The 26094-nt window shown below is 37.9% G+C and overlaps 1 protein-coding gene across 2 annotated transcripts in view; it reads right to left on the bottom strand.

Moving 5' to 3' along the window:
• TBCD (tubulin folding cofactor D) overlaps positions 1 to 26094 on the bottom strand; it is a 131272-nt gene that overhangs the window by 63148 nt on the left and 42030 nt on the right. For both annotated transcript variants that reach the window (XM_082326585.1, XM_082326586.1), the window contains exons 15-16: positions 11876 to 12032; positions 2167 to 2224 (exon numbers count right to left, since the gene is read on the bottom strand). In XM_082326585.1, the coding sequence (XP_082182711.1) occupies positions 2167 to 2224; positions 11876 to 12032 (215 nt within the window). The remainder of the gene's footprint in view (positions 1 to 2166; positions 2225 to 11875; positions 12033 to 26094) is intronic.

Here is a 26094-nt window from a genome sequence, read left to right as displayed (position 1 = left end):
GCTCGGAACGCTTTTGGAGCTTCAAAAGAACCGTTCTGTTTTATTCTCTCTAACCTCAGGGTTCAAAATATCTCTATATGCTATTTTGTTGTATTGGTGCTCTGCATATTGTAATAGATGGAAAATCTAGTAAAACATGTTATTGATTTAAATATGTATTTAACTGTAGTAATGATTGGAAATAATTAGGACTCCAAGGTATTTTTCTTCAAAATTGTAGTAATGCCCGATAAACACAAAATATTTCTTTGCCTGCCTTTCTAAAATAAGAAAAAAGGTTTCAGTGCTTTCATAACTATCCATCAAAACAGCAATTCCAAATTTAGACCAGCTCTAAATTAGAATGTACTAATGAAAAAATTAATTTGACTGGAGATAACTGAATTGCTGAATGCTCCATAGCTTGGTTTAAAGTAGAAGAGGAAAGCGAAAAGAAAATGTAGTGTATTTCGTACTCATTTGAAATACAGAAGCACAACCTGCACTAAGCTTATAGCATTAGTAAATGTATCTGGTTTAGCACCATATTTTGTGGTCAAACTACCGGTTTACGTTTAAGCGTAGACACATAATGAAGATTACACATGACAACTGGATCAAGCCACTAAATGTAAGCAGCACACTTGTAGTAGCAATCATGTTAAAAAGAATTCTCCTCTTTATATATATTACCACTGATTCCTAGGACAATTCCTACACAGCAAATAAATAATTCACTTTTCAGCGTCCACACTCCTTCACGTTTTGTGCAGTTCTCAGGAAAGCAAAGTTACCTTTGCCTTCCTCTAAGGATTTCATTTGAATAAAGTGACTTAAATTAGCCAAGAATAGCAAATTCTACAGTTTCTAAAATTAAGGAGTTGAAGTTTGGGGGGAAAGTAGCATTGCTTATGTTCGTTACTTGTACAGTCTGCGAAGAATAAGTTCTATCCGTACTCAGTGACCTACAGCATCTTAGCTTCCATGCTTTGGTTTTAACCTATTTAGACACAGTGATTTGTGATAGGATTACACAAGCAACTGACTCACTTCTCCAGCAATTATGCTGCAGCTTCATTCAACAGCTTAAACTCTCAAGCAGAGGTGTGGCTAGAAAAAATAAGGATGCTATCCAGGTATCCCTGAGAAATCCTTCTTATGTTATAAATGCATTCATTAGCTTTCAAAATTTCAGTCAAAAAATAAGACAGACCTGTTAATTAATTCGCATGTTGCGAAGACTGCCTTTTTTCTTTTTTTTTTTTTTAAATGCAGTCACAGTGAAGTTTATTCTTAGGAACAGAGACACCTGGTTCTTTGACAGACATTGTTTGGTCCTGTGTTTGAGTTAATACAGTTATAGGGTGGGGTTTTTTACGTATACATAAGATAATCTGTTTTTTCTGTTGAAACAGACAATTCATACTTTTTTTTTAAGAAAGCAGGTTCAATATATACAACACACTGACTTAAATTCTTAAAGATGTTCATTCTTTCTTCTTCTCAAATTCTATAATCTCTCCTCCATAAATTCCCTTCTCTTAAGAACAATCACGCATTCTTTTCAATTCTCAACTGCATAAATATTTTCTACAGAAAGGTTCCACAGAATATACTTTGGTGTCAGTCCTATTAACTAGATAACAGTATCTGCCTAATGGATTTATCACTTTGTTTTAAAAATTCCCAGTCCTACGGAAAGAGTTTTGTACAATAACTGAAAATATGTTAGAAGGGGAGATATTATTCTAAAACTTTTCAGCTTACCACAATTACAGAGTAGCAGTTGATGACCAATTAGAAAAGTATAACTTCACAAAACTTACCAGCTTGGTGACTTGAAAAAGATACACTGTTTGTATATTATGAATGACCCTTTTGTCTCTGATATTGTGACTAGAAAATGCTAAATAGCTGTCTCTTAGATACTCTGTTTTATCCATCATGACAACAATACAGCAGATTGTGAACTGTGGCCATAAATCAAGATGTGGATCTGTGGATTATATTATTTAAAATCTAAACTCACACCATACTTCTAAGGATTTAAAAAAACATTTTTTTGGTCACAACACAATATATTGCTTATATACTGTAGCTCTACATAGCTAAGTCTATAAATTATTAAATTAAATGAAACCAAACAAAAAATAACAGAAACATATAAGCTAGAATGTGATAACTTACTGAAGCAGCTCTTCTGCAATTAACATCACGATCAAATACTGCAGCAATAACCAATGCACTGAGGAAATAAAATCATGAGTATTAGTACCAAAAATAGGAGAATGTGTAACGCCATCACTTCAACATTTAGACTTCTAAGCAGAACACATAGCATTTCCTCTAAGAAGCTTGCTTATAAATACAAGCCTAAACTAAAATTTGAGTTGAAATAACCATGTACTTCCTCGTTTCTCTAGTTTGCTGTGGACTTTCCAAAGCATAAACAGACAACTGCCATCCTACTGTATCAAAGCAATTTAAGGAGTATGCAAATACGTTTAACTGCATAGAAAGGTTTTCTATTTTAAATATAGCAGAAGTTTAAAACTTGAACATAACTATCATCTCTAATGTGAGACTCATACAGTGCAATTTTAAATTCGAACTTGGAAATACAGTTTCTCAATAGCCAAATGCACAGCAAGTCTTATGTAAGGCTTAAGCAAAACGAAAAGTTAAGCAATGGAAACTTGCAGCTATCTCTACAAGAACAATCACATCCTGTAAGTAACAAAAAAATCAGAAAACAATATGCAAATCCTGCGAAAAGGTGGCCTGCGAGATAAATTGCAAAGCAGTTTTTTTAAAAGGTGATCTGTAGATACAGGGGCATGATTATACGAAACTATTTCTTTGTGTGCGAAATCTGGTAACTCTGCAGTTTAATTCTTCTGCCTTAAAGAACTGCTTTTAAAAGATGTGCTGCACAACAGAAGGGAGAGAATATATCCCAGGACACACAGTCTACAGCTTTAGTAATCCACCTCCAGCATTCAATTAACTTCAGTGACAAATAAACATCACTTCAGGAGAATCATTTAAGCAGAAAATTATTCCTTTCAAACTCTGAAACTCTTCATTACGTTATTTATTGACTCCAGGCAAAACAGGAAATAAATACTGGCTGAAAAGTAAACCCACGATAGCTTTGCTTTAGCATAAAGATATTAATTACACTGATAATATCAAACTTCCCTGGGTAGTAGCTATCGGTTTCCTACAGCGAAGAATACTGTGTTGTTAAAATTCGCTGAAATGCATAATCAGTGTTGTCTGTGTAATTTAAGTTTATCTCCATTAAAGAAAACAAGAGACAGAAAGCAAGAATGAAATGAAAATAAACCCCAATAAATTGTTCTAAAGACAGTTAATGCTTTCTTACTGCTACTCGCATGAGCAACTCCTCTCTCTGCCACAAAGACACCAGGTGATTGTAAGACAAAAGCTCACCCCAACGCCAGCGTTTGGAAGAGCAAAAGTTTAGGAAGCATTCCATTAGGAAGCAGCATACATGGCTAACTGCTGAAAAAGTGCTGGGTCAAATATATCGTCTTCACACCATGTTTGCTAATTTTCTTCTCTGGCATACAGAGAAACTTAAAAATAATTTTAAAAGGACATTTAAGAAGTATATGGTTTTAATGATATGAATAGCTCCCATAAATCTTTTAATTATAGAAGAGAACATTCAAAAGTAAGGAATTGGATTAAAATCACCCTGGAAAGCAAAAAGAAGCCAATTTTTGCCTGATGTTTCCGATTACACCAACTAGGAGATAAAACATTATTTTGTCAGTTATGCAATATTTCAATATCATTCTCTTGAGGAAAAAACAAAACAAAACAAAACAAAAAAACAAAACCCGCATCGAGGCAGAAAGCTCAGAATCCAGCGCTGCCCTTACTGTGTCAAAGGTACCCTGAAGTTAAGTGTTACAGCGTATTTCAGAAGAGCTGTGCCGGGTCAGACCAAAATCCTTCCAAGTCATTGTCTTGTCTCCGACAGCGGCCCGAAAGGGACACTTAGGGATGAGTGTAAGCACATACACAGTAAATATTAACATACTGATTTGAAAGATTATGCAGTCTTTTCAAACTGGAAATGTTAAAAGACCATCACTGGAGAATAAATACTGCTTTTTGAATTTCATATTGAGACGTAAAATGTGGTTTATTAAATATAATGGAAAAGTTTCAGGTTATTATACAGAACAGTTCAGCTTATAATCAAATTGTACTTTTCCATTTTTTCTTATTCTTCTGTTACCTTAAGACAAACGTGTATAAGTAAAACCAGCATAACAACATACTGTCTGTGTGATGCCACCCGAGTTCTTCAGTGCTGCAACTGAACACCATGTTGAAGAAAAACAAAACAAAAAAACCCAGGAATTTCATCATTGCCCCCGTCGCCCCATTATATTAATAAATCATACTGTAGTCACTGTTTTATGTTAATCCTTTTAATAGAAGTATTTTAAACTGATCGGATGACACGAATAATTTTTTCAAGTTAATTCCCATTTGAAAATGCAGGCACAGCCTGCCGTAACACAGGGATTAGCAAGGAAAGCAACATGCCTAAGATGAAACATGTCTAAGGTGTCTTCACCTGTCTGCTTTGTCGTGGGAGTTTATGTGATACTCCACCAGGATTTCCTAACATAAAGAAACTGTTTATGTCAAACAAAGTGGGATATTTTTTAGGCTAGTTAAAGGATCATGTCTTGACTTGCCTGAAACGTACCACACCTGACTACTAACAGGTAGAGCAAAGACGGGCTTTGCATCTTGCAGTGTCTGCGAGACACCTTTTGTAGTTCCTTGAGGTATATTTAGCCTGTATGCACGACAAGCAGTTAAGTGTACAATAAACACAAACGGACTTCCAAAAGCAAGTTGCAATGCTATCAGTCAACTAATAATTCTCCCTTTCTTCCCTATCCCTTCCCCTCTCCCCCGGGTACTCACTTAGCTGGCTTCAGGGCAAGTTAAAAGGACCCCCTACGTTAGCGGCTCACTCCCTCAGCCCAGCGCTGATCTCATCACCTTCCCCGGACAGGGCCGAAAGAACCAGAGAGCGGAGGCCAGCCAGGTGATAGACATCAGAACACAGAAATATCAGGTTACCCTCTCCTTACAAGCACCAGATGTACCAGACAATAAATCGGAATTTCCTCTATCACCTGTAGCAGGCACTTCTAGTCTATATTAGTCACAAGCAGCAAGAAGCTTATCCTATTGCTAACCTCTGAGAATTTGCTACTATTAATTCAAGCATACCACCCTGAAGCTGCGGGAAGAAAAAAATAAACTCTCAAACTTCTTGCCAATTTGGCACAGACCCAAAATTTCCTTCCTGAGCCCAAAAAAGGGGAAAAGTCTAACTTGTCACAGGACAGAAAACTCTCCTCCCTGCTATACTTTAGGGAAGGGAAGGCATAATCACCATCACAAGCAAAACAGTTTTGAGCAATCCAAGCAAGTTAAAAAAGGAGGTGAGACCAGAGGCAGACCCGAGTCTGTTGAGAGCCGCTGCTGCCAACAGCCCTTTTCGCACCTCTTCGGCCACGCCAGTCCCCCACCGGGAATGGCTACCAGTGAGCTGCATGGTGAAGACAGATCCAGGCTCAATTCATTTTTCTTTTGCTAGCTTTTTTTTTTTTTTTTTTTTTTTTTAAAACCAGAGAAGCTCCCCCATTCACTTTATCACACGCAGCTGCGCTACGCTCAACTGCGGGAGCAGCGCAGGTGAAGGAGCAAGCAAAAGAGCCCGCTTCAGCCAGCACTGCTAGGGGAAAAAGCCCTTCAGACTCCAGTCTGATTTAATTCCCCCTGTTCATCTAGGCAAGGAGAAGGTCTGAAGAAAGGACGAAATGCAGTGAGCGGTCCCACTTCTGTACTGCATGCTTTCACGGTCCCTCTAGCCCAGCCCACAGCGAGCTCTTCCGCGTTCTGCTGGTCACCCCGCGTCCTACACGGGTCAGTGTGGTACTCCAGTCCCAAACTTTTGGGATAAAATGATGAAAGTATAATACATACACATGTAGAAAAGAGCAGTAAGAAAAATGCTTAGAACAGGAATTACAAATGCTGCTTATTAAAAAAAAAAAAAAAAAAAGAAAGAAAAAAAAGGCATATGATGCCCCTGCAGGAAACAACTTTACACAAGTGCAAGACGCAGTAGGCACACAACTCTCTTCTGAAGACAACATTCAAATACATAAAAGAAGAAAGCTATTCTCAATATTTCATCATGGTACAAGATGTAGCTCAAAGCAATGCTTCAGATTTCCCCAATTCTGCAGGACAATCTTGCCCTGGAGCAAGCTACATCATTCATCCATAGCCACACCTTCCTTTTTTTTTTCCCCTCTTCAAAAACAAGGCACCACCGCAGGGAAGACAAAGCCGCCTGCACTCCTACACTGTACGCACGATTTGTGTTGGTATTCTGCTGAATGGGAGAGAGCAATTAGATCTTTCTAAATAACGATTCGTTTATTGATTACCTACACCATCAAATGACAGATAAATGAAACTACATTCTGACTATGCAACAGTTCCAAATAATTAAGATAGCCAGCAACAATTTAATCGCTATAATTGTGTAACAGAGTAGAAGTATGCTTTCCTTTTTATTTTTTGTTTAGGTTTTAAACAAAACAGCTCAGCTTCTTAGCGTGCACCTGCCACTTTACAGACAGTAACTTCCACACCCAAGGGGGCAGGAATCAAATTACCTGTATTTCCAAGTTACTAAATTATGTTTAACTTTCCTCATAGGTAAGCTTAAAAAGAGAGCATGCATGTAGAGACTGGGAGAGAAAAAAAAATCTCAGTCAAGTAGCGCTTTGCTACAGATACGCTTGAATAGCAACGTCAGTACATGCATTTCAAAACGTAGTAGGTTATCCTGCAATAAAAGTGAAGTTTCATCTGCTTTGCCAAGAATTTTCTTTTTGTGGTCCTGTAGTTTGAATAGATCAGGCAAGGTTTCAGAAACCAGTTTAAGTAGACTTTAAAAAATAAAAAAGCAAATGTAAGTGTATCTTGTTGAAATATGGATAGGGAAAAAACGCTGACATGTGAAAACATGAGCAAGTACTATTAGAAATACTCTCAGGTGAGTATTTTTAATAAGTGTTCTCTATCATTTTTCTTGTTTTCTTAAAAGACGAGCGGTAAGGTCAGGAAGGAAAAGAGCTGATCTATGATCGACAGCAATCTAAGTTTGTAACTTCAATATTCTGACAATTTCATCACTTAATAACAGAACATATGTAAAAAAGCAGAGAAGAAACAGCTATCACTGAATATGGAGACAGATATTCCTTTTAAAACACTGTCATAAATTTTACTAAAAAAATATGATTTTATGCAGTTTAAGGTGATTTTTCACTAGTCAAAAGTGAAATATTTATGTCCCTTGACTACTGAAACCACAGAAAACAATGCCTTTCCATTACACAATGATACACCTTTGCAGGCAAGAAAAGGAAAAAAGAAACCCACCACCAAATCGCCCCTCTGCTTTGATTTGTAACTACGGTCCCACAGCCTGAACGGGTCGTGGGGCAGGACCCAGCCTAAGCAGCACACTTCTGTATTGTGGTACCCAAGTGACCTTCTCGACGAGATACACTAACACCTGCCAAAGGCCACGACGTGAAGCAGAAAGACACGAAGCAGCTCACTGTCTAACTCAACAACTTCTAGTTACCGCCAGCGCGCTTCCTCTACCACAACGACCGCCTGGCCTTTCGAGTCTGAGTGTAGCAACCAGCTACCTGTGCTCCAAGTTCAGCATTATCTGTGTGCCTCCAGCCAGTTCAAGAGCAGCGTTAAAGACTCTGAATGAAGGAGAAACCATCTGCCATTTCTAGCACCAAGACAAGGCAAACAGTTCAGGATCGCAATTGCTCATTACATTTTTTTAAGGCGGTAATATTTTCCTTTCAGGTAAACGATTCATTATTTTTCTATAACAATCTAATAGTTTGTATTCTTACACAGACAGATGGTTTTGCTGTGTAATTCAGCTCACAATGGATATTATGTACTTTGTTTCAAGATGCTGAGTTCTGCATTTTTTAAGGGTAGCAACAATTTGCTTGTGGCTAGAAGTATGACTCTTCTTTAAGTAAAACAGTGACACACCTAAGGCTAGATTTAAAAAAAAAAAGCTGTATGTAATTATCAGCTTGCTGACACAATAGGTGAAACTGTGTGTCATACTTTATTTGAATATTTTTTTTCACCGTTTCTCTTTGGAGTGGCAATTCTACCTTCAAGAGTTGATTATATTTCAAAAAGGTATGGCCAACGTAACTACAAAGATTTTTAAGTAAAGCCTTACTATAGCGTTAATACTTGCTAAAATACTGTGCAGCTTTGTTAGAAAACTAAGCATATACAAACCACAACACCTTACAAGTGATCATAAGCAATTTTCAGCTTCCCCCTTGCCATCGACCCTGTGTTTCTCTCCACTCCACCAACTTGTTCCCAACAACTGAAGTTTGGAGCTGGCATACCCACAGTGTTAACTGGTATTACTGCCATAGGTAGAAGATATCAATTATTTTCACTTGACATTCTCCTAAAAAGAAAAGAAGAATTTGTTTCCAGAACAGTCTGAAAGCTAAAAGAAACATAACCTCCTTCATACCTGTCCACAAGTTCCCATTAACAGCTTTGTGACAGTAAAACAAAATACCACAAACCATGAAAAATCAAAATGGTGAGCTTGCATCTAACGTATGGAGAACATCATTGTTGTTTCACCACAGTAGGGTGAAAGGAGTAAAAGAAATATATTGCTCAAAGCATCATAAGCAGAAGAAAAATTCTGATAAACAGATCAGAATTCTGATAAACGGAAGGCTTACACACTCACACGTAGGTTTTTTTAAGTTTCACAAGGAACAAGCTTGCCAGACCTTAAAGAAAGCTAAAAGTTGTTCAGCTAAGTCAGAGGATGGAAGCAGAGGATTTATTTTCATAAGGCTGCTGACCAAATCTACAAAAAGCACCGGTTCTGAACCAGACTTTAGTATTGGCATGGCTATACCCAACCTGAAGATTTGCTCGCAGCAAGAACATAAATGTATTCCTGCGAGTATAAAGATAGCAGTAAATAACGCTGCACAGCTGATAATAGCCTGCTAGAAACATTTGTTCAACGTTCTGGTCATGGGTGTCACTGTGTCTTCATTGCTACCATTACCTGTGCTGGCTAGATGAAAAACAGGAATACAACCCGAGATGTAATCACGTGATTATTCCACTGTGCAAACACATCTTTAGGTACCTTTATGTTAAGAATTTCATACTATATATAATTTACCATGAACTCAGCTAGATGGGAATTAAATATGACCCTTCAAAATAAAATACTTCTTTAATAACTCACCATGGCAAATATCACTATTTCTTAGCACGCTTAACTGAAGCAGGTCTATTCTGGAGCACCACATGCTTTTTCTGAAAGTCATCCAGAAACAGTGGATGGCATCACGTTCTAGCACAGCTTGGCGTTACAAGACTCCTCTCCTTTAGTATCTACGCTATTGTAGATGAAACATCATCAAAACAACATGAAACTGCTTTATCAGAGACACAAGGCTAAGATGTCTTAGAATTTTTTTGTCTGCTCACTTTGGAGAAAAGACATGACAGCTTAAAAAAAGAAAAAACACAGTGTTTGGCCCTAAGAGATTTGACAGCAGGTTCTTAGACAGAACGATTTTATCAAGGTCTCAGAACACCCCAGGAGCAAGTACCACGCAGATGAAGAGACACTGTTGTGTGACCCTGCATTAAAGGACCAGCACTGGAAGGTGAGGGTACAAGGACAAAGAACAGCGGAGACCAGCAAGGGCACAGTGCACCAGCACCAAGGGATAAAAATGGATATGTAGGGCTTACAGACTGTCCCAAAGAACTTTAAAAACAGGTTTTAAAGAAGAAAGAAAAAGTCACATATTCTTTGGGAACTGCTGAGCTAAGTAAGTAATCCTGTGTTTCCAAACAAGACTTTTTGGATGAGATTGAAATAGTCCTGTCAGCAATCTGGAAGCAGGGCAGCCCCTAGAAATTTAACCAGATATCCAGGACCACAAATCATGGTATAGTCCAAACTTTTTTTTCTTCCTTTTTAAAAAGATAATACTAAATGACTACTGATCAAAACCCCTCCGATGGACAAAAGGATGCCCGAGTTGCTGCTATCAATGGTTGTACTAAAAGTCTGCCAAGAAACTGTTAGAAGCTACCTCTTTGTGTTTGCAGTGCAAATCACCCATTAAAGACACCTTGAAATGTCAGCAGTGTGCTGCCAACAAAAAGACTAAATGCTGAAGAGAGAATCCCACAAGCAAATAGGAGGAAAAGCATGAGATGGAAGAAAAAAGAAAAAGGTAAAACCAATTTGTAGCTACAAAAAGATCATCAGTATTAAATGAAGAGCTGCACCAAGGTCTAGTCCACCATTGCAGTATCACAGATTTTTATTTGGAAATCTTTTGAAAATTTTGCTTTTGAAAGTCTTTTGAAACAGAAACCACAGATTGAAAAAGAAGTATATGCATGTGTTTCCATTCAACTGTAAGTAGAGTTTAGTACCGTGGTCATTCTGGACTGGGGTTCTCTATAAAAACAAAAGGTATCAGAAAAGAAAAAAAATTCTGTCGTGTATTTGTTAACTAAAACGTCTTATTAGTTATAACAAAAACTCCATTATTCAAAAGTGATATGTTACCAAGAATTCAGAATCACTGTGTAGAGCTCAAGCTCCTACCACTTTCAGAAACTGGAAGTGATTTTATTACTCAAAAAAATCTTTAAATTGGAACACTTCGAAACAGAAATTGTAAATGGTACAGAAGAACCAGGAGGCTCCAAAACAGCTATTTAGAGAACAGCTGAAGTGTAGTTTATTCTTTTAGACCCAACCTGCTCAACTTGCAAGTTGCAAGCTGGTCAATAAAGACATGCTATATTCTTTGCACAATACCCATCAGACAAAGTACCAAAACTCCTGGATCATTAGAAACAAGTGTTCACCTGAAAAGGTAAGGAGTAACTTCTTCCCTAAGTCTTCTCTTCTTGTAATATTTCCAGCTCTTTATGACTCCACAAGGCAACTCCCCAATTTTAGAGTGGTTTGTTATTTCTACCTCTACTGCAGTAAGGTTCCAAATCCTCTGAAAGTTCCTGAATCCGTTTCGCTGAGCTAACCATAAAGCAGGTGACCAAGCAGACAACAGATGACACCCCCACCCACCCAAAGCCTCCGTGAATTTCTCTGAATCTTTTTACAGTGAGTTTTTATGGATTTTTCTTTTGTTTTGTTATGACAGATAAACAGAAGGAAATGAAGTTATCACACTTGATAAGGAAACATTTAGATGCATTTCAATCCAGAAAGTTAAACTGCATCATACCGCAACGGGAAGAAACTTTAGATGTCAATAATTACATGGAAAGGCAACAGTATTGTTTATGTCATTGTCATCCCACCCATATTCAATTCTTTAAGATATTCAGCATATCTGTTAGCATGAATCAATTAATTTTATTAAAAATTATCATAGAGAAACAAAAATAGCCATTCCTTGGCAAACAATATCCAGAGATCAATTAATTTCATCCATGTTATATGGGACACGCCAGCTACTTTTTAAGCATGAACTTATTTCCCCTAAATGGACATATCACTTTTGGTCAATATCCAATTTTAAATATTTTAAAGCATTAGACTCTTAGATTATTAACTTCTAGAAGATACAGAATTAGACTATTAGATTAACTTCTAGCTCCTTCCTAATTTTGAATAGATTTTAAAAATTAACTGTAAATAGCTCAGTTTCTTATTGCTACAACTTACCTGGAAATCTGATTAATAAACGGTATCAGTTCTGCAGGATCATAAGCACGAGCAAAGGCCCAGCACACATAGCACGCTGCATCTCTCACATTGGAACCCACGCTGCATGCCCCCCTCTTCTCGTCATATGTCAGCGCTTTCAAAATGACAGGAACAACTGTTAAAAAAATACAAAAGCAACAGTTAGGACCATACAGTGAATCAAAAAAAACAAACAAAAAAAAAGGTACAAGAGCATTCAGCGATCATTAGAGAAAAGACATGGGGTGGAGTTGCGTGTTCGGAAAGAAAAGAAAGCATGGCTCTTAATACGTGCTAATTTTGAAGTTGATTAGAAAGAAGAGTTGTTTTTTTAATACACTATTTTGTTTCCTTGTCAGTAGCAGTTTATTTTTTTATTTCCTTCACATATCATTCAATGAGGATTAAAGCAAGTGGGTTACATAAGAAGTAACACCGATATAATTTATTACTCAGCGATACATGTTCAGAAGTCAAAGTAATTTTAAAATGCAAAATTTTAAAGTGTCCACTTTTTAAAGTGCTGGACTTTAACTATTACAGCAGCATGTATCACTAAAAAATATATCTTAAGAAATACAGTATTGTAACTACCGTAAAATAAAAGAATCAGTATCCATCTATTAGCAGGCAACACTTATCATGGTAGAAGCCCTAATATGACAAATTCTTCTGAATTAACAATGCTTGTGAATCATCAATATACCAATCTTGAAAGGGACTCAAGTACAGCTTTTGCATAATCTTAAAGCAAAGTGACACGTTCAACATCATTCTTGCATGAAGCAAGTAAGCTGTGATATTTTATTCCCTGTAGAGCTGTTAATTTGAGCGACTTCCTTGCAGTGTTTTAAGCTTGAACCTATCAGCACTGCCAGATTCACAGATCATGAACACAGACCATGTATAAAACTGCAATGTAACCTAGAAATGCAAACAGATGGGCTTTACTCTCATTTCTGCTTAGACATCCAAAACAACGGTGATGACTACATGCCTCTTCACCAGCAGAGAATGATTTAATGCAAGACTGGAAGCCACTGATGAAGGAAAACAGTATTTAAAAAAAAAGTCAATTTTTTTTCTCCTATCAGTCATGTTAATTATACTGATTTCATCAACATATCGGTTTTTATTAAACAGTGAGAAGATAAGATGGAGATATTTGCATCCTAAACAGCAGTATGGAATCATGCACTGCACTTCAGAGCGCACTTAAACTGACTCCAAATTTGCCAAATTTGCAAATGCTGTCTCATGAGGCCCAGTAGAGAGATTCAAGACAAAAGCAGCTGACAGCCCTCCTGGGAAGGTGCCTTTTATTTCTCAATCATGTTTATTTGGGATGGTGAGGACAGGGAGGGACACTAAAACACAGGACAACATTTGACAGAAACTAAACTATACCCCAGACTATTGATGTTACACGTGATGAATCCAACTAGTTACAGGAATTGGAAAAAATCATCAGCAGGAATACACCGTGTTTCTGAATGGAAATAATATACTGTGTAGTCTTGAGAATATTCTGTTTTCTCCTCACTGACCTAGAAAATCATCCTCGACTGACAGTGTCAGGATCTCTTTAATGACACACATACCCCAGAAGACAGAGCTTCCGTCTGGGAGCAGAGTGGCATTACCCGTGTTCATGAAACAAATCACGATCCAAAAATCAACTGATACGGTAGCTATCTTACCCAAGGCAGCTCTTAGAAATGCACGTATCAAGGATAGTTTCCTGATTTAATGGACAACCTGAGGACCTTCGGACTGAGAATGTTGAGGGTTTTTTTTAATCATATTGCAGAAACCAGAGAAAGTAGAGTAGTACAACAGAAGTAAAGATTCTGGGATCTTCATTTGCCTTAGCACAAAGGCCTTCTAACACAGGTACTGGTATAAGGAAGTGACAAAAATAAGCTTGGGAAAACAAGCAGATTAACGATTTCACTTTCATGCTTATATCCCCATCACTGCAGAAGTCAATAACGTTCTTCTACAGATAAGAGAGCTTCCAGAAACTTAGAGAAGAATACTCTTACATGGTTCTAGTAATATACTGCCACAGTTTAAGAAATACTGTATGTATGCAAGGCCCCCCGGAGGGCTTTCTTTTGGTATCTGCAAATCCAGATATATAATTTGAATACATCTCTCTCTAGAAGGCATGTCTTTAATAAATGAATAATGTCTGTAGAAAAAACAGCCTCTCAAAAAAAAAGAAACAATTTCTCTCTCAGTTTTCTTTCTTGTATCAAATTTATCAAATGTATCTTTTTTCCTTAGAAAATATTTGTCAAAAGGTGATCCCATTGAACACGAAATGGGCTCACTGAACTGTATTTCATTAGCAAACTGTATCTGGATATACTTGAATGGATATAATCACAAAATAATTAAACTTCAATGTACAGTTCATCACTGTATGCCTGGTACTTGAAACGAAAAAATATGCACCACAAGTGGAGAAGGAAAGTGTTAAAATGCCGTTTAAATTCATTTTAACCTACTAAAAAAAATAAAGCAGTAATCAGAGGGATAGTCAAGATATGACTATTAGGAACAGAAGCACTACATGGGGAAAAAAAGCAATTCCCATTCAGGAGCAATGATATAGCAAAGATGGATGGATATTTGGGCTCTTCCCAGTTCCGACAGCAACTGCCACAGAAGTCTTTAAAAATGTTGACTAGCTTGTTTTGGAAAATGCTGCATCAACTGATGAAAAAAATGGAATTAGCTGGTTCTACAGGAACACTAAAACAGATGCCAAAGGCAATTTTGCAAGGCTGCTGCAAATTTCCTTCAGCAGAGGGTGATTGCTCCAGCTACTTTAGACAGCTGAGAGTGCACTCTCCTCTCTCGGTGCACTGAAGGAAATGCGGAGGAAGGACCCACAAGCAGCTCCTCACATTTGTATCGTCTGTATGAAAGAAAAAACACAAGTTTTTTTTCAATTCAGGGCACTAATTTCCCAAATAGGAGGGCCAATTCCAAATGGCAGCTGGCTTATTAGGGTCAAAGACAGAGGTGACGCAGCCAGGGGTCTGTGCCAGCAGAAACTAAGGCAAGGGCAGGAACAGCAGCACCGTTAGGCTGAGCGGCTCAGTCAAGCTCCCCCCACGATCTCGCAGCAGGCCTTCGGACTCACACCTCTTTGATGTCCTGTGTCTGGGACTCAAAGCATTGCTGCTGCAAGGGAAACATGACTGGAGAGCAAAGGGAGATAATGCAAAGGAAGGATATAAAAGTGAACATTTAGAAGGTGGGAGAAACAGGGAAAACAAGGTGAAGTATGCAGCAGGAAGGGCTAAGTAAATACAAATACTACAACAACAACAAGGGAAATACTGTCTAGGGGTCATCTGTTAAAGTTTTCATGCTGTCACTGGTAGAGTATTTACTGGTGAACTGTGGACTATGGGAAACACAACATAAAAATTGCTCCTGACAAATGTTTGTGTGTTTGAAAAAGGGAGTCCAGCATTACATTTCCTGCTGGTATTTAAAAGTCATAAAAAACCCAAAAGAAACACTACCAAAAATTCCAGGTTTCACTTCGTTCTTTACCCTGGAGTCCCTCAGACACAGCGCAGGTTGGTTTCTGCTGTGGCTCCCTGCGGTGTCAGAGAGCCTGGCTGAAGGAAGTCACGAAGGAACGGCACAGGCAAAACCATCCGGAGTGGCCAGTCCACTGCAGCTGACAGATCTTTCATAAAAGACCTTCCTAATCCACAGTTTGGCAGATTCCCTGTCCATGTTATCTCACGTACACAACTCTTCATCTTCAGTCTAAACGCAAAATACTAAGTTTAATTTTAATTAACATTTTTCTCTGATTTAAGCTGTTCCTATTCATACTCCTCCAGAGCAGGAATGAAGTTCAAAGCTTTGTAGTCAGCTTCTGATTTTGTATCTGTTATCTAATTTCAATTCACCATTCTAACCACCTCTCAAACATTCAGTGTGGCCACAGTGTTGTACTGTTCTGCTCGATATTGCTTCAATTTTTCAGATTTAAGATCATGTTGAATTCACACCTAAAACCAATTTCTCATAAAAACACAAATAAAAAAAGCTTTAGGGAAAAAAAAAAACTTCCAGAAGAAATTTATTTTAGTTTGGAAGAGTGGAGTCAAATTTTTACTTTTGAGATTATAAACATGTCTGTCTTATTTAAAAGTAGTGGGCTGGGAGATTCAACGAGACCACCTGAATTGTTGCTTAACTTTAAAAGTTACCATTTCTTTCATAGATCTACATTAAAAGTTGGCCATTAAAAGCAGAGGATAAATAGTGTCCACTCTCAACCTAATTATTAAAACAATATCCACCTGTTTAGGTCTGTGAACGCTCAAGAAAATACAGTCACCTTTACCTGTAGCCTAGAGGTATTAATAAGCACCTGCTGCACTCCGCCCTGCCTTACCTAACAACATAACTGCAGGTTGCAACACAGCGCTTTGCTCAAGCCTTATGAAAATAAAGAAACAACTTCAGGCTTCAAAGCATTACAAACAACAGATTTTTTTTTTTTTTATTCCTCCTACTGGAGACAGGTTGCACAGATATTTTGCTTTTTAAAGACAGATTTTAAACAATCAGATGCTTAGCACCTTGCAGATGCTAAACACTACAGAACTAATTAAGAGAACTTGCGGAAGACATTGTAAACTGAAAGGTCCCATGTACGTAAATAAAAAATGCTTCACACTATTCCTTTAAAAAAGTGCCTTTAAAATCATACTTTACACAAACCTAGACTATAACACAGGAGCCCTATGTTACTTTAACTTCAGATTGCCATTTTTTTTAATCTATTGCCATGTTTATCATATAAAGCATACAAATACAGCAATTAAACAAACAAACAAACAACAAAAACCTGTTCCTTAGCCTTAGGTCTTGTCTCCACAAGAAAACTGCAAAATTTCATGTCAACCCTATTTCATTGAAAACAGATTTGTTCACTGGATCTCAAGTGAACAAGAATTGCCTAAATTTAGTTTAAAACTAAAATATGCCATTCTTAAAACAGATTAAGCCAATGTGACCTCTTAGATAAGTCTTACATTTTGATATGGACCATTTATGCAGAGAAGCCTTCTCAATTCATAGGTATTGCAAAACCTTCTATTTTAGAATTATAAAAGAAAAAACTACTACCAAAAAATGGGTATCTGCTATGACTGAAGGAAGTATCGTACACAGCGTCACTGTAGGAGCAGCTAAGAACATCACAATTAATGAATTATGAAGCTTCAACACAGTTATAAGTATCAATACAAGGAATAATAATTTTATTCTTCAAATTTTTCTTCAATGAAACTAATGCATTGCAGAAGTGTCCTTCGGTAGGCTCATCCTCTTCGAGAGCCTCGGGCATAAAAAAAAAGTGTAAACAGCCATATCTACAGTATGTCAGCTTCCCGTGTTTTAAATAGCATACCTATCACTATCATTCATATGCTAAAAAAAGAACTCCGGCTTTTCAAGGTAAAGAATTTCAGATTTGAGACCACATGCTCTTACATGGCACTCTAACCTCTTTTAGAAAAAGAGGCAGGTCCTAATCGTAGCTTCATTAGGGCTGTTCTACTAATATTTAATATATCAACACAGATGCAAACACAGATAAATTCTGGTTAGGCCCATTGTCAGAAATAAATATTTGTTTAAAGTTCTGCCAAACATTTATGATTTGGTCTCATTTTTCTATACAAGCTGTCTACTTCACAATTTACTCTTAAAGGACTATTTCATCCAGAGGATAAATTCTCCAGTGAGGGTCAGCAAATGCCCGTGCCGCTTTGGCTGTCCGAAGCTCTCCCGTGGCTCTGTGAAATGCTCTAACATCGCACGCGGGAGGGCAAGTGCCTAAGAACCGTCGACAGGCGGCCTCTCCTCTCCCTCCCGCGCCCAGGCCGGACCCAGTTAGGAGCCTGCCAGGGAGGACGGGAAGAATACCACAACTCAGGCGTGCTCAGAAGATACGTGGGAATTTAACAGCCGAAATCTCTTAAGCTGCCATAACTTTCTCACAATTCTTAACACTGACCCAGGTATATAAGGCTATATATATGCATATCCACAAACCAAATAAGCATTTTCTAACCCGTGACTATGAAGGGCTGTGTCTGTCTGGCTGCAATCTCAGTTCAGTCTCTCACTACGTAATGAATTAAGAGAGCCTTTAATTATAGGATCACGTGATATTTTTTCCACGGACCTATCTCAGTCAGCACACAGGAAAGACCTGCTCTAGCAATGAATCACAGCTGGGCAGCAAAGGAGATTGTTGTCTGCCTCGCTGCTGAGGGAGGAAAATATGTAATGCAAAGACTGGCTTTCAGGCAGAGAGAAGGGATTGTTGGTTAAGGTCGACGTTGCCCTAAAGAACTATATTCTGACTACATCTCCGCCAAAGACTTACTGTTTGATACCAGTCATATTACTTAAATACAGTATTTAAAAGAAATGGACGCTGGCTCTCATTTCCCAGGTATCTGCTTCAATAAACTAAGGGCAGGTTTGCAGAAGCGCTACAACACTGAAATTAGAGTGAGCTTTTGAGTGTGGCAAGGGGCCAGCGCGGAAGCAGACAGATCTGGATTTTGGCCAGTCTATCTCAACATCATTATGTAATGCAGCCATAAAAACTCCAAATCTTTAAGCACCCCTACCTGGCTACGTTGCAAGGCCTGCAGCTGACCTAAGACAGTACTGATCTACCTTCTCTGCAACACAGAGCACCGAATGTTTTGGGGATTCAGCTACCTACTCACGCCCAAGGTCATACTAGAGATCTTCACACAGGTTTACAGCTAACAGAGGTCTTCCTTTAACTTAACCAGCAGCAAACTGCAGTTTAAGGACATGAAGAAACAGGCTTAAGAAGGAATCCTACTAAGCAAATGAATTACTTACTCTGAAGGAGCATAAAAATTTTGTAAAGTTCTAACACTGCACGTCAGAAAAGAAAAATCACTAAAGAAACCCCAACCTTTAGGCTAAGGTTGTGCAATACTGAGATAAACCCTACAGTGAAAAAGCTAGAAGCAATTCATTGTCATTTATTCCCTGCTTAGTATTTATACCATTTCCCAGTTGCGCTGGGGGAGGGACTTTTCCTGCTACAGCTTCATCTGTGGCATTTATTCTTGCTCATACCTGCTGGCTAGTGAAAAAAAAAAAATCTGCACTATTTATAATGCTTCCTTGCTAATTCGAAAACTATTACGGCGATGTACGCATTATAACTTTTTAAAATACTATTTTCAAGACCACGCATCATTTTGAAAGTTCACCTGGGTGTTAGAGAAAAGGAATTCTTCTGTAACCAGCCTTTCAGGTTTGGGTGTTCTCTATTTTCTAAGAGTCCACCTAAGACAGGTAGATTTTTTTTTTTTTTCATTTCTTCCTGTAGCTATGATAAAAAGTACCTGGAATCTTGCCAAAAGCCTCACAATTAACTACCACTACAGAACAGACGAACATATTTCAGAAGCCTGGCTTCCTGATCCCTCCTCCCCCCAAAACCATGGCAGCCGCAAACCAATATCGAACAACTTATTCTGGACTATGAAGAGACGGAAGGTAAGCCTTACAAACAGAGTGTGGCAACGAGGTGAAGAAGTTACATAACAGATTCCTACAAGACTAAATCTTAGTTAAGTTAAACCTCTTTCTAGAACACACCTGAAAGCAGTATTGGTTTTACTTTTTGTTAGGGGCTTTTTTTTCTTTTAATAAATGGCACAGTGAAATTGGACAAGCAAAAATGGTCCTTTTTTCATTGTGTGTAGAGTTTTTCGGACTTTGTTTGGGTTTTTTGAAGTATATCAAGCTATATCTCAATATGGAAGCACCATTCTCTGTACTCTCAGATAAAATACACAGGAATCCAATCTCTTATCAATACTAGCAAATATGCAAGCATTCTCTGTACCAGGAACACAGATAATCTGGTCCTACCACAGAGCACATATCCACTCTAATCAAATTAATAAGATATTTGCAACAGAAGCTGAGGGAATTTTAAAATTGCAGCCAGAGAAGTCATGCATACACAGATACTCCTTCAAAGCCATAGCATCTGCTATTGAGATTAGCTGCATCTATCTGAAACCTTCTGACAGCACGAGAGACTTCATTTCATACAAACTTTTCACCAAAAATACACTTGACAATGGGACATTTGTAAAACAGAGAAAAAATGTCAACTGAAATAACCAGAGTTTCCTATTTAAACCACATGCTTACCATTCAGCAGAAATAACACACAAAATATCTCCCTAAGCCAGGGTCTTCTGGGATACTGGCAGGGTTCTGTCTGACCTCTTTGAAAAGGTGAAAAGCATACTGATTTTGTCACTGAATCCCAAGACATCATAACCTGCCAAGTCCCCTCTCGAACCTCTCTCAGCCCCCTCACTAACAGTACTCAACTGCAGACTCAATGCTCCCTGCTTTCGTCTTACACTTTTTTGTTTCTTTTTATTCTGAAAGTAATTTATAAACAGAAGAAATAAAGCCTGGTTCTTCACGAGTTGTTTTTTTTCCAACTCTCTCTATTTCTACCTTTTCCATTTATTCTGAGATTGAAAAAATCAAATTCAAGATTTGGATCACTTGCATTGACCCACCAGTACCAGACTGCTGAATCAGCCATCATCTGTGTATCTCATCAGCATGATTTCCTTCTGTTTAAATGTTGCTTTCATTGTTGCCACAGTTAAAAAAGGAGAGAGGGATTGTTGGATTGTTTCAGTCCATTCACTGCGAATGGGTAAGGGTATATAAGGCGGCAGGCAGATCAAAAGCAACGCCTTTCTGGCTGGAATCCTTCCAAAATAAGCACCAATTCGTTGCAAGTGCAACCACGCAGTTCTTCCAATCTTCTTACCCTGGCTTCCTTTCCTTAGTCTTCAGAGATGCAAATGTTTCCGACCTTACTTTAAACATATCTTTTCATAATAACAAAAATAGGATCACATAATGCACAACACACACAAAAAAAAAGGAGCACGTTATCTTTGACTGTGAAACACTAATAGTTCTGCCACTGATTTCATTTAAGAGACTTTCTCTGGCTTTAAGTAGAGAAAGTTTAGGCCCCCAGCCACTCAGCAGGTACAGCTGCGACTACACAGTGGGGCCAGCAAGCCACCGGCAGAGTTTAACACCAGAACACTTTTAATCTCACCACGGACACATTAAGAACGCCTAGGAAGTTTCATGTTCCTATATATGACACACCTTATTGGCTAGAAAGTTTATACTATGCTGTCATCAAGAGAAATTTTAATAACGTCCTTTCACAAGCAAACCAGAAATTCAAGTAAACTAGGATTCTCTTGTTTGTTTAGTATTTATCCCCACCCAATTAAATAAAAAAACCCTATAAATAATAGTTTGAAGCCTACAAAACCACAAATACAGCACAAAACAAAAGATGTGAAATCATACTGAAATCATACTGAAACCATACCGAAATGTAAGTTTTTTGGCCCTAACATATGCTGTACAGTAAGAAATGTTTCATTTAAGTGTGCTGCAATTCCAAATGTAGAAATGCACACAAATACATCATCAGATCCTAACATTTTAATTGACTTCTGGACATTTTGCTAAAAAAAAAGTTTTCCCTACATGCAAATTTAGCTCTGTGATCCATTCTAAAAACAACTGAAATTTTACAGCTAAATGGTAACATGTAACTTCAAATTCAAAAACATAACAGAAACTGCAGTTCAAGAACTGCAGCATTAGTATTTTTTAATGGAATAAAATAAAGCATCAGATTTCACTTGCTGGTTTATACTCCCCACTTCTAAAATTATTTAAATAGTAGACAACATATAGTAATCATATAAATCTTTATAAAATTTGACATGTTTCAAAGAGTAACTGAAAGCTAAAAATATTTTGAGTCTAGGACTATTCATTCTATGCCTCACTGCTCTCTTTGCCAGAGTGGCAGCCCAGCAGCACAACGCCAATTACACCTCAAAGAAAAACGTGCGGGGCTGACTCCACATGTACTAGCAGTGCACATGGCACAGCTCCGGTCCTACTACTGGGATTCTGCGAGAAAAACTTCACCTAGGTGAGAGAACTGTTTCAGAATCTCTGGCATTAAGTCTTGAAATCAAAGCAGAAAAGGAAAAAACATTCTGCATGAAAAACACTTTAAAAAATAATAAATTTTAAACAGGAACTATAACCAGAGCATCAAGTAGAAACTGAAGAAAGGTACATTTTACATCTCTGTTAGACTGACTGGCAATTAAAAGAATGATTATTAAAAAACCCTTCTTATAAACAGTTCATAGTTTTGCCTACAGTCTCAATTTCTGATGTTGCCTACTTCCCCCTACTTCACTGCCCAAGGGTGAGGATGGGAACCAGAAGGAAGATGATCTTAGTTCCACGCCAAACACTAACAGTACAGGCCACAATAAATATCTAAAAATATGATCTGCAGTTGCTATTAACTGCTGAGCTTTTATTCTTTTCCCATACAAATAATTTGCTCTAGTAATCATGAATGAGTGGCTCACAAACATCAGCAAGGTAATCTGCCCAGACATATCTCCGAAGTCAGGGACTGGAATCATTATGAAAAACAAAGGCACATTTCAAAGGTGTTATTCGAAAAGCATTACGGCTAATAACTATTCATATGGGATAGAAGAAAATAATTATGAGAATATTGTACAAGAATCATGTAATGTTTTGGGGCCCAGCATGAGTTACAGCAATTATATTCAAATACATTTGCCCCCTTCTGGGAATGGTATGGAACAGCCTAGTCCAAACGTGCTAACACAGACAGCAAAATCTGTCAGTAACTTCAGTTCAAGTGATCAAAGAAGGAAAAAAGGACTTTCTGGAATGCTTAGCTCAAAGCCACACATCTAGATACATAACTAAGATGACGAAGATAGAAGCAAATATTGCCAGTCACACAATTCTAAGATGTTTCCTTTGCATGGCAAGTTAAGCTTCACTAGCTCCGTGTCTGTCAGCGTTCAGCTCCATGACATTATTCACATTTACCTATGATCATTCCTCTTTCTTGGAATAACTAACTAGTTCACGTATTTGTAAGGTGTCTCTAGAAAGACATGGAAGCATTGCTGATGACTGACAACCAGCGGACATCCTCTGAAAGCAAGTACCAGAGTTCTGACTGATACCAGGTGAAGTCAAAACAACAGAACCACTCAGTCGCCAGGGCCGTTCTTTGCGTTCCAGCAGAAAGGTGAGAATTACCTGATCAGCCGAGGGGTTCATAACTGACCAGAGCACCACTCAGCACTCTTTCATACATCCAGGGAAGGGAATTTTGAAGTGCACGAGAAAAATAAAAATTAGGTAAGCAGTGTATCGAGAATAGGTTACGTTTATCCCATTTGTATGTGCGGTTTCTGCTAGTGACATTTTGTTTTCTGTTTAGTGCTAAAGCTGAGTCAAAAAATTCATATAAAAACATGAAAAAGAAAATTTGTAACATTTATAGAATGGCAGGTTTATGCTACAGTAATTAAACCTACAAAATTCAACTACAGCTAAGCAACACCGATACTGAATTTTAAATAGAACTTAGAACAAAGAAGTATATTCTGCACCAAAGAAGATACAAAACTAAAGCTTCAGCCCTCCAGAGATACAAAAATAATCACATTTTAAAAAAAGCAACTTGGGAGAAAAATATCAATACATCCAAATTTTACTATGTCAATCCTGGTGCTCTTAATTAAATCTGACTTGTGCTCAGGTAAACTAAAAAGGGTGCTACTAGCAGGTGACCAGGTTCCATTTATCTAATACTGAGGATGCAAGCAGAATGAGTTAACAAAAATAAGTGATGAAACAACATCACTGCAATCAAGATTTATTACTTCTAGAAGTACACACAAACAGGAGCTATCAAGTTCCTTTTCTGGGGTCCACCAATGAATCTTCTCCCCCAGATTTGGCTTTTTAATACCATCCAAGCACCAAAAAAAGGAGCATTTACATTAGCTGTTCTTTTTTTCCAGTTCTACTTAGTTCGCAGCTGATTTCAGCTGACCTGACTGATAACAGCAACGTCCAGGAAGCAGCTAGATTTAAAACATTCTTTTCCTTGGGTCAAGGCAGCAACTGGACATCAGGTCTCCCCTCCACATACCAGATCAGGGAAGGGGGATAGGGAGAAGGGGGGGGAAAATAAAAGCAAAGTTCAAATATTGACTGCCTCTTATCCCAGTTCAGTCACCTACATTAAAGGTCCTTCCTCAATAGCTTCCTCTAGATGCCAGAAATTGCAATTTTCTTTTAGAACAAAATATCTGATCTGATTCTATCCGAGGAAACCTACCTTCACCCCATCACATGCAAAAAAAGAAGCCTGATGGTACCTTCCTTCAGCTACAGACAACAGAAAATGATGCACATTTGCAGAAGAAAAATGAGGACAGTTATGTAGATTGACATGGCACACGAACTTATTGACATGAAAGAAAGGCTATTCACTACCAGCGAGGACTACTGAATAACATCTTCTGTTGAGAAAGCAAAGGACTTTTCTCCTTAGGTCTTTTCAGAGATGTTTCTGAACGCAGACATGACAAGATCTTTCTCTGCAGGCAGAATTCTCTAATATACTACTTTTCTTCAAAACATTTTACAACTAAATGGAAGAACGATGGACTACAAACACTCTGGTTATTCCATCTAAAGCCAAAGGATTTACAAACAACTAGACAGTAATATGGCATCTTTTCACACTGCTAAGCTGCATTCTGGGAACATAATACTAAAAAATTAATTAAAAAAAACCCCAAGAGCCATCTTTCTACCTTAAAATTAGTGATTGTTTATATTCAGAAAAATTTTCCAGAAAACTATGTTGGCATAGCAAGGGGAAGGATGGTGATCTGCGTACCTAGATAGGAAAGTAGATGTCCGTAAGTCACTCCATCACGATAAAGGCCACACATTTAAAATTATTTTTAAGACACTGCTTTAGAGACTGATTTTGAAACAACTTCTACCTAAACCGGTTTTGTGGTGACAATTTCCTTAATAACTTTCATTCAAAAGACCATACTTTTGCCAAATATAAAATTCATCATACTCCTATACTGAAGAGCTTCAATAATCTGCAACTTTTATCTATAGAGCAGTGGGTGAAACAAGAGGGTTGTCACGTTCATCCAGCTGAATTTAACAGTTATGAACAGAAATTTTAATGTCTCAATAACATCAGAATTACTAGCCAAAAGCCACTTCGTTTTAACGTTCAGTAACAGGAATGTTTTTTAGAGAGAGCTAGAACTATCAGAAGACTTTCCTTTTAACAACCAGTATGCAAGAGGTTATTATTTCACTAAACAACTCAGCAATGTCACTTGATGACTGGCAAATACACTAATAAGTTTGTCATTTATAAACTCTAACTAAAACGCAACTAAAAGCAAGTACTAGTACCAATCAGTGGATGATGGGTTGACTTTCTCCTTTCACCATTCGGTTTCACAGCTCCTAAGCAAACGTATAGACGTGATAATCAATTTCTTACGGAGGTGACTCCTTTCCATTTACAGGATCTGTACATTTGACTGTTGATTATAGGCAAGCTTTGGCAGGTTCCTGTGGCAAGCAAGCTTGGAGTTAGTTCAGTCCCGCCTTCAGAAAGGAGACTCATGAAGGACAAAAAGATTTAAATAAAAATGGAGAGCGGGAGGAAAAAAAGAGCAAGAATATTAAAGCTACAAAGGCATTCAATAAAAAATGCCAACCTCTAATAAAAGACTAAAATTATGATTTTTAAGCTTTGCTACCCCCTGTGTACAGTCAATTCTGCTGCTCACGAGTCACTTCTACGGAAGTGAAATATATTAAAAGCTCGGTATATTACCTAAGCCATTTTTGACCCCACATTGCAGACTGCTACTCAGAGGAGCAGCCACTACAGTTTAGAGTAAAACTTGGTTGTTGGAGGGCACAAAAGCGACAAGAGCTCTCTTCGATAGCTTAGATGCTGAGGTAATGCTGAATGAAAGCAGTGGACGCAAACAAATGAATCGTAGCTTCAGGCTGGAGTAATATCAGGTGCATCTCTACACCCCGAGGGCTCAACTCCTACACTTCTTAAGTCCCTCCCCCTGAAACAACCTCCTGCAGTTTCACTTAGAGATCAAGCA

This window comes from Platalea leucorodia, assembly GCF_965183815.1.
Source record: "Platalea leucorodia genome assembly, chromosome: 14".
NCBI lineage: Eukaryota > Metazoa > Chordata > Aves > Pelecaniformes > Threskiornithidae > Platalea > Platalea leucorodia.
The sequence above is the reverse complement of the archived record's forward strand: the minus strand, read 5'-3'. Positions and strand labels throughout refer to the sequence as shown.